The 10,112-nt window shown below is 38.2% G+C and overlaps 1 protein-coding gene and 1 pseudogene across 2 annotated transcripts in view; both read right to left on the bottom strand.

Moving 5' to 3' along the window:
* Positions 1–347: 347 nt before the first annotated feature.
* Positions 348–5,384, bottom strand: LOC148728298 (uncharacterized; annotated as a pseudogene). Its single transcript, XR_015988942.1, has 2 exons — positions 3,282–5,384; positions 348–2,451 (listed from the first exon to the last, which is right to left on the bottom strand). The product of XR_015988942.1 is annotated as an uncharacterized LOC148728298 (transcript).
* A 1,269-nt stretch (positions 5,385–6,653) lies between these two features.
* LOC148728297 (uncharacterized) overlaps positions 6,654–10,112 on the bottom strand; it is a 3,817-nt gene continuing 358 nt past the window's right edge. Inside the window, exons 2-3 of the mRNA XM_088762374.1 lie at positions 9,286–9,643; positions 6,654–9,124 (exon numbers count right to left, since the gene is read on the bottom strand). Of these exons, the coding sequence (XP_088618500.1) occupies positions 8,306–9,124; positions 9,286–9,636 (1,170 nt within the window). The 5' untranslated portion in view covers positions 9,637–9,643 and the 3' untranslated portion in view covers positions 6,654–8,305. The remainder of the gene's footprint in view (positions 9,125–9,285; positions 9,644–10,112) is intronic.

Raw genomic sequence — 10,112 nt, 5'->3', positions numbered from 1 at the left:
AGAGAAAAATTCGGGATTTGGTCCGCCATGTTAGAAATTGGCAGATGGCGTGACAGCTTCAACTCCATGTTCTATACTCTGATAGAGCACGCCCTTTCAACCAATGACACCGCACGTTGTATCCGAATTTTATTATAAAAAGGGTTGAAAGATATACAATGAATAGAGGCGTCAGCATTTTCGAAAAGCTCCGTTTTTGTAATGTCTTAATTTCTGTCTAAACTCAAGCTAGTATTTTTTCTGATATATTGAGTCCCAAGACATTGTGATTATTCTTCCAAAATCTTAGTTTAAAGCATCCAAATGATAAGTTATTCTTAAGCCCCAAAACTGAATATAACATGATTCACTTAAAAGCTTTAGCATTGGACAGACAAAAGATTAAATCAGCTCAACAGTAAAAGTGCATTTTTATTTCGGTTTGTTTTGTTGAAATCAGTGTTAGTGTAAACATGATCGATAAAGCTTCGATATTAAAAGTGAACACCTTTCCGCACACCACATTACACCTTACTGATTCTGATGACCGCACCATGACCACACTATGCCTTACTTATCAAAATATTGTGATAATAGTCGATGTTCATTGCGGCAATGCTTGCTATTGACTACAGAAATCATGTAACTAGTCGTGACATTTAAGAATGATTTTGAAAGTCCCGAGCAAAAAAGTATGCAATGACTCTACCAAAGCAATTAAATACCTTATTCCACTAGAAACAATGGCTGCTGAGGTCTTCTTGCGGTTATAAATCGATTCCCTCGCGCATAGACAATAAACAAAGCTTTATTTTATACATATTTACCACTTAGGAGAGATCTCAAGATCTTGCTGCCACTTAGTAAATGTAAATTACGACGATCACGTTTTGAAAATAAAGAGATCTCAAAACCTTTTGCGTCATTGAGCTGATTAATTACAGGGAAACCAATAAAACAAAACTGAGGGCTTGAATTATTAATATTTAAACTGACTAAGACGAAATTAATTTTCAATTATCAGCAATGAGAAAATGGTTGAATGACTTGGACAGTGTAGCTAAACAAAGGCAAGCATGCCGTTTTTAAATGTCTTTAAACTTCTGACTATTTCACTTTTCAGGAAAGGTTCTGGTAAATCTGTGAGTGTCACAAATCTACTGACACGCCCATCACACATTGAGCGGCCTCACATCCATTTTCTTTCTTTTTAGGGGGGGGAGGAGAGGGGAGGGTAGATTAACTGGGTTGTTTGTAATCACAACAATATCTGAGACGAGAACATCTTTCACGCTTACATTTTAAAACTTTAAAATTTATGGCACATAGCTTTTCCCCCTGATATCGGCTAAAAATTAAAGTGCTCACAGAGAGACCGCCTTAAGACACAAAATTCAACGTTGATAACTTGGAAAAAACATGTCGTAAGTTGCATATAACGTAGCTCTCGTGTACGTTTACATTCCTCAGCGATAAAGAGTCAGTGTTAATATCTGAAAGATTTAAACATTCAGTTCAAGTTCCACACCAAAGGTGCAACTCACTTGAAGTTCCATGACGTCACAGTTGGTTCATAGCCTTGCTTCAATGGTTTCTTACATAGGCTGTCCGGTTTCCCTTTTCCGGAGAAGGAAATAAATCCATAGAAATTTATACATCATATTTAGCTCCAAACCAATGCTGCGTTGTAGAAGTATCTGATGACGAGCAACGGTGATTTGGATTCGTTTGGTTATCAACATACTGTCCGAAACTGTTTTCGTTCTTGATTCCACCTGCTTTTCCATCAAATGCACATCCTTCTTCTTTGCTTTTGTGACCCTTTATGTGCAAATGTGCCTTTACCGCCTTCTGTCTTGTCAGGGCGGTACAATTAGAACAATTGTTTCCTCGGATGTTAACATATTCATACATCTGACATCTGTTCCAGTCACCAAAAATGTCGTGACCTGCCAGCTTTGCACGTGCGTAGTCTACACATTGCAGACCATCTGTAGGAAAGTTACAAGTTGCTCTCAGATGTGTAGAATGATCAGCAAGAGACTGCATTTGTAATAAGGATAGTCGGTACCTGTTCCAATTCCCTCTCCCCTTTTCAGTAGCAAACTCAAAGTTTTTCCTTAAACTTTTATACATGAAGGTCTTTCTTTCAGCCAAGGAAAACGATTGTATCATTGTCCATACAAAGCTTGGTTCGGACTTCAAGTCACAGTAAACAGAAAACGGTTCATTGTTTGAATCAAAGATCTCCTACTTTCCTGAAGTCGAAGCACCGTATTTTGCGATGTCCCAACAACTATTCGGTTTAATCTTTTCACACCGCTGACCAGTATATTTGTTAGGACAGCCACAGGAAAACCGGACGCTGTGAGTGACACAAATCTCCTGACATACTCCCCCGTTGAGACAAGGATTGGGACTGCAGCATCTATTGATGCAGCGGTGCTTTCCCGGGATGTATCTGTCTCCACCCTAAAGCAATATTTAATATTTCATCAGTTTATGTTTTTTTTATGCTTTTAAAGCACTAATGTTTACCCCATATCTAGTTTGAAGCGTAACCTCAAAACTTATTTCTTCAGTCAACCTTTAAGTTTGTTTCTTATAGCAATGTAGCGTTTTTTACCCTCTTAAGAGAATTATTAGGTTTTATCAATATTTAGCTATTTTGTAACTTTATGTCAATTTAGCACGAATGGTTCCCATGTTCCTCTCTAGTCCTTCCCCACTGCAAAACTTAATGCAGTGAAAATGGACTAAATTAAATTAAATTAAATTTTAGTTAGCTGTCATCATTAACGTCAAGTTTCATTATTCTTGAAGGGTTATGCATTTTGCGCTGTATAAAATAGTTCTAATCATTGTTATTTATCATTAGTATAATTTTAGAGCTGAGGAAAGAGTTTCCAGCAATCTGAATTTATATATATAAATCGCTCCACGCGGTTTATATAAAATATTAAAATAAAATGTTAATAAATGTTACTAAAATGTTATGATTTTAGAAATTTCTCTGTTGTTCTGCTCTGAAATTATACTAAAACAATTTTTCACCTCAGGTTCGCTGAACATTGTCGAATAATCCCCGAAACGAAGTCTCGGAGATTATTCGACGATATTCACCTCGCCTTCGGCGAATAATTTTTAATTATCATAAGGCTTACTGAATTTAGTCAACGCACATACCCAAGAAATAATTGAGTGAAGGAGGAACAAGTCAAAGGGTAAATTATATAAATGTCTGAGCTGTTACTTGGCAATCATCGCACCGAAATGTGTATAGATAAACAGTTTTTTCTCACCTCCACTGTGTAGCTTCTCACCAAATCATAACAATTTTCTCCATCCCTCCACTTCATTGCCGCTGGCTCCGTGTATTTGTTAGCATCGTTAAGCTCACAATTACTTTCTTTGGACTGAGGGAAAGAGTTCATGGATACACACAAGCAGTCATCTTTGCACTTCTCGTGACACTGGTGGGCCCTAGAAACTGTCAATCTTTGTAACACGTGACCCTCGAGAATGTGATTATAAACGACATCTTCATCGATAACAAAGTTAAAATTTTGCCGATTTACATCTATCTTTGCCATTGTGAAGAGAGTCAGGTGTGATGCAAACAGCGCCAGTTGAAGACAGAGGACGATGCCCATCTGGAGACCGTGTGGAGTGATCTGAAACCGAAACAAAAAATAATAATCTTAATAATAATCCAGGACAGATCTTCTGACAAACTCACGTAAGGATGTGACGCCGAAGTAAATTGAAAAAACCAACAGATTTTAAATAGAAAAAAAAAAAACATACTCCACTTCAATGAAAATCGTCATTCCTATAGTTTGTTTATAGTACTCCCCTATTCTTGGGTTTCAGGTGACGTCACAAGCTTTGCTGAAGTTAGTATCCGCCATGTTGGTGTCCCTCGGGTGTCAAATTTATGCATAATTAGTCGATTTCTATGGTGAAGCCCTCTCTCTTATCGTCGTATTATTTCGCCAACTACATGAATATCCAGAAAGAAAAAAGCGATAAAAGTATCTGGCATTCTTCTTAAGGTATCCCAGTGCTCTCTGAGTATGCCGAAAGCTTAGAGAGCTGGAAGGAAAGATGTTTACAAAAGATCTCGGTCATCGCGGTTGACCCGAGAAGTTCAGTCCAAAATGCTTGCCTCTTGTGGAAGTGTCGGATTTGCTGAGTTACCTCGTTCTTGAGACCAGCTTCTACACCAAGAAGCAGTTCAAGGCGTTCAAGAGTCTAGAGGCGTTTAATCAAATGGTGTCGGGATTTGTAACCTCAGTTGTTGGCAAAGTAATCGCCGGCAAGTATGTCGTGAGAGCACGAGTTTGGCATTCACAGCATATGAATGATCCTTTTGTGAACATTTGGGTCATTTCCGAAAACAATGGGACTATTTTGTCAGCCCATTGCTTTGGATGCAAAGCTGGACTGGCTGAGTCATGCTCACATATCGCGAGTGTTTTATTTTATATTAGAGCAACTACTCGAATTCATGGCAAGCTCGCTGGGTGTCACGAAAACTCAGACACCGAAAACTCAGATCCCTCGAAGTGTTCTCCAAGCTTCCAAAGTGCTCCATAATTCGATAGTGCATAGCATAAAGCATGAAACAATTGTTTTATAACATAACCGGTGGAATAATGCAACAAATCCGACGCGAAAGACGGACAACAATATCAAGAGTTATTCTTCAGTGAAGCGAATCGTGACGGCGCTGATGCCGAGTCTTCTTTCCCGTTGTTTTTCTCTTTCTGCCTCATTTAAGAACTCAAGCCTAAGGGCCGCAAAATTGTCTTCGTTTTGGGACTGGTGGGCCGAGTCTCTGTTTGTATCTATTATTATCGCGAAATATTTAATAATTTTAACAGAGCGACAACAAGGATCTGTGCGACGAAGTACAAAAAAGTAAACAAATGTCCCTTTCGGCTCGTCAACATCACGCCACATTTTAATACTTTGGTGTTGGAGCGAGCGCATTTGATCCAGTTAACTGTGAATGAAAAGCTCAAAATTAACGGGAAAAATGGAGGAAATCTAAGCAAAATGAAGTCTTGTGTCACTCTAAAATGTTTTAATGCTCAACCATCGGACGATTTTGCGAAACGTGCAACTTGCGGCCTTGTTTTTGCTGCTTCAGTTGGATCAAGACCCAAAACGTCAAAATACACGCGGCATTACCAGGAGTGATCATGAGTCGAGTTTATCTCTTCAATTTTCGAGGGGTCTGAGTTTTCGGGGTCTGAGGTCTGAGTTTTCGGGGTGTGAGTTTTCGTGACACCCCAAGCTTGCTTGCACTCAGGTAAAATGCTCATGGATTTTGCCGACATATGTCAATGAAGTGCCGTATGCGAGGGCTAAAGACATCGATTTCTCATCGGCTAAGAAGCTCAAAGGAAAGCTCGACCAAAAAATCGAGGATCTACAACAGCCGCAAGCCTCGAACCATACAACAACTTCTAGTTCCTCCTGTTCTTCCCCTTGATTTGTAATGATCTTAGGTATAGCGCATTAAATCATGTATCCAATGAATTTTGCGCCATAGAAATAATAAAATTATTAAATTATTATACGAAAAAATCCTTAGTCTTTATGCTTTCCACTTTTGCTCGAACAGCCAACAACAATACTTAAAACCATCCCCTCTTTCTCACATGAACTCTTCGTTAGATACGGTTTGTTTACGCTCGAGGGACACCAAGATGGCGGATAGTAACCGTTGCTAAGGTGTTGGTCACGTGGGTGAAACCCAAGGATATTTTAGCCAAACAAATTTTTTACCTTGTAATGAATCTATCAGTTTGCTCAGACGGAGAATCACACTACACTCGTCCGTTTTTCAATTTCATCGCGCAGAATGCCTGAACATCATTAATTATTCATGAGTACTGAGGCGGAAGACTTGAATGAACTCGCTCATTGAAAAGCCCAGAAGAAGAGAATAAAGGGCCGAAACTAGCGCAGCAGTGTTGATGTAAGTCGCTTCTTAAACACTTTACAAAATCTTCTTTTAGATGTCAGCGTAAAATCTCACACAGATGAATTACGACAAAAACATTAACTTTTCCTGTCAACTTTTTTTTCACCTATTTTGTCGTAGAAAGTTGCCTAAAAATATCTATATTCAAGATAAGAAGTCACGTGAGCAGACGACTGAATTTTTTTTTTTTTTCAAATTTAGACCTAGGTACAGAAACGAATTGGTGATGCATTATATTTTCCAAAACAATTCATTTTGCACATGATTTCTACAGTGTAGAGACCAGCCACCGAAGGATACGTTAAGAATAAGTGTGCCTTCTATGAAATATAAATATAGAGACAAGACCGATACAACGTAGATAAGTAAATTATAAGACGGTGCTCCGTCTTAAAATTTACTTATCTACGTCGTACCGATCTTGCCTCTATATTTATATTTCATATTCGTTATTTTGGGCCGATCAGATCATCGCTGATCCAACGTACAAGAGTAGGAGTATCGTCCACGGTTGTCTGCTGAACATTCACAGCTTCTGTGAAAGACTGGAGGCAGTTCAGCTCAAAATCCTGTTCGGAAGTTTTTATAAAATCTCACTCTAGAAAAGTAATGTGTGCACCTTGCGTTTCAGTAAAACCATTTTACTCGTTCTTAGACAAAATGCGATGTGAATTCGCAGATAACTATTTCCTCGTTTGATTTGGTTGCTTTGCTATTACCTATAAATAAACCGATGAATATAATACTTCTTAATGCAATAGATTGTGCTCCATACTATCAGTCTCCTTTATTGTATTTATTTTCAGTGTTTGAAAGTTTTAGTTGATTAAAGTGGCACTTCGAAACAAAAAATTAAGCTGGAATGAACGAGAGATAAACGCAAACGGTAATGTTGACAATGTGGTAAGCTATCAGTTTTGGTGCACTTTATACATTAAATTTCCTAAAACAAGCTGCAATATTTTTAATATTGCAGCCTGGACAAAGCAATATTTTAATACTGCAGCATGCTTATTTAGTGCGTTTAATTATGTTAACCCTGATAATTTCCCTGCTAACAAATAGGACCGCCTCCGTTGTCCTCATACAGTTGTTTTGTCGTCTTAAAGACTACAATTGTTGATTTAATGCAGAGAGAGAACAATAGAATTTCATGGGGATCAGTAATTATTAAAAATGAACACCTTTCCGTACACCACATTACACCTTACTGATTCTGATGACCGCACCATGACCACACTATGCCTTACTTATCAAAATATTGTGATAATAACCGATGTTCATTGCGGCAATGCTTGCTATTGACTACAGAAATCAAGTAACTAGTCGTGACATTTAAGAATGTACTTTGAATGTCCAGCGCAAAAGGGTAAGCAATGACTCTACCAAAGCATTTAAATACGTTAGTCCACTAGAAACAAAGGCTGCTGAGGTCTTCTTGCGGTTATAAATCGATTCCCTCACGCATAGACAATAAACAAAGCTTTATTTTATACATATTTACCACTTAGGAGAGATCTCAAGATCTTGCTGCCACTTAGTAAATGTAATTACCATGATCACGTTTTGAAAATAAAGAGAGATCTCAAATCTTTTTGCGTCACTGAGCTGATTAATTACAGGGAAACCAATAAAACAAAACTTAGAGCTTGATTTATTAATAATCAAACTGAAAAAGACGAAATTAATTTTCAATTATCAGCAAAGAGAAAATGGTTGAATGACTTGGACAGTGTAGCTAAACAAAGGCAAGGATGCCGTTTTTAAATGTCTTTAAACTTTTGACTATTTCACTTTTCAGGAAAGGTTCTGATAAACCTGTGAGTGTCACAAATCTCCTGACACACCCATCACACATTGAGCGGCCTCACATCCATTTTCTTTCTTTACTTTTTTTTTGGGGAAGGAGAGGGGAGGGTAGATTAATTGGGTTGTTTGTAATCACAACAATACCTGAGACGAGAACATCTTTCACCCTTACACTTTAAAATTTTAAAATTTATGGCACATAGTTTTTCCCCCTGATATCGGCTAAAAATTAAAGTGCTCACAGAGAGACCGCCTTAAGACACAAAATTCAACGTTGATAACATGGAAAAGATATCATAAGTTGCATATAACGTAGCTCTCGTGTACGTTTACATTCCTCAGTGATAAAGAGTCAGTATTAATATCTGACAGATTTAAACATTCAGTTCAAGTTTAACACCAAAGGTGCAACTCACTTGAAGTTCCATGACGTCAAAGTTGGTTCATAGCCTTGCTCCAATGGTTTCTTACATGGGTTGTCCGGCTTGCCTTTTCTGAAGAAGGAAATAAATCCATAGAAATTTATACATCATATTTAGCTCCAAACCAATGCTGCGTTGTAGAAGTATCTGATGACGAGCAACGATGATTTGGATTCCTTTGTATATCAAGATACTGTCCGAAATTTTTTTCTCCCTTGATTGCACCTGGTTTTCCATCAAATGCACATCCTTCTTCTTTGCTTTTGTAACTCTTTATGTGCCAATGTACATTTACGTTCTGTTTTGTCAGGGCGGTACAATTAGAACAATTGTTTCCTCGGATGTTAACATATTCATACATCTGACATCTGTTCCAGTTACCAAAAATGTCGTGATCTGTCAGCTTTGCACGTGCGTAGTCTACATAATGCAGACCATCTGTAGGAAAGTTACAAGTTGCTCTCAGATGTGTAGAATGATCAGCAAGAGACTGCATTTGTAATAAGGATAGTCGGTACCTGTTCCAATTCCCTTTCCCCTTTTCAATAACAAACTCAAAGTTTTTGTTGAACCCTTTATCCATGAAGGTCTTTCTTTCAGCCAAGGAAAACGATTCTATCATTGTCCATACAAAGCCTGGTTCAGACTTCAAGTCACAGTAGACAGAAAAGGGTTCATTGTTTGAATCAAAGATCTCGTACTTTCCTGAAGTCGAAGCACCGTATTTTGCGATGTCCTTACAAGTATTCGGTTTAATCTTTTCACATCGTTGACCAGTATATTTGTTAGGACAGCCACAGGAAAACCGGAAGCTATGAGTGACACAAATCTCCTGACATACTCCTCCGTTGAGACAAGGATTGGGGCTGCAGCATCTGTTGATGCAGCGGTGCGTTCCCGGGATGTATTTGTCTGCACCCTAGAGAGATATTTCATATTTCATCAGTTTATGTTTTTTTTACAGGACTGGTGTTTACCCCATATCTAGTTTGAAGCGTAACCTCAAAACTTATTAAATGTCTGAGTTGTTACTCGGCCGATTAACGCACTGAAATATGTATAGATAATAATTTTTCTCACCTTGATTGTGTAGCTTCTCATCAAATCATAATAGTTTCCTCCTTCCCTCCATTTCATTGCCGCTGGCTCCATGTATTTGTTGACGTCGTTAAGCTCACAGTTATTTTCTTTGGACTGAGGGAAATAATTCATAGATACGCATAGGCAGTCATCTTTGCATTTCACGTGGCACTGAGGGGCGCTGGGGACTGTCAATCTGTGAAACGCGTGGCCCTCGAGAATGTGGTTATAGACGACATCTTCATCGATAACAAACTTGAAGTTTTGACGATTGACTGCCGTTTGCGCTACAGTGGAGAGGGTCAGGTCGAAAACAAACAGCACAAGTTGAAGATATTGCACGAGACCCATAGCAATGCTACAAAAAGTACGAAGAAAAAGAGATAAATTATTATTTCAGCTACCAAGCACGGCGTATTCTGAAATAAATAAATCAGATATTTGAGTCTCTTACCTAAAATCAATCTCCATTGATTTAATTTGAATGGTGGAAATGCATTGATTAGTTTTTTTATTGACGAGTAAATTGCTTTCCTCTAATGCTTTGAGTCTGCGGTAAATGTCCTAGAACACTTTCAAGAGGGTATTGGTCCCTTCGTGAAGTCGATCTTCTAATATTTGCTCAAATATTAAACTGATTTCTCACCACTTCCCAAGTTGTGATGCGAGCGCGATATTCATGCAGAGCTTTCGATTTCATTTTAGAATTGGTATAGACGGAGAAATGGAAAAATCAGCGAATTAGTTTCAACTTATCTACGACAGTAATTTTTGATTGAAAAGATATCGACTATAGGAAGTTGGATACCGGAGGACAGTTAAAAGCT

The sequence above is a fragment of the Stylophora pistillata genome, chromosome 6 (assembly GCF_964205215.1).
Source record: "Stylophora pistillata chromosome 6, jaStyPist1.2, whole genome shotgun sequence".
Classification (NCBI taxonomy): Eukaryota; Metazoa; Cnidaria; class Anthozoa; order Scleractinia; family Pocilloporidae; genus Stylophora; species Stylophora pistillata.
Note: the sequence above shows the minus strand (reverse complement) of the source record. Positions and strands in the feature narration are given on the sequence as shown.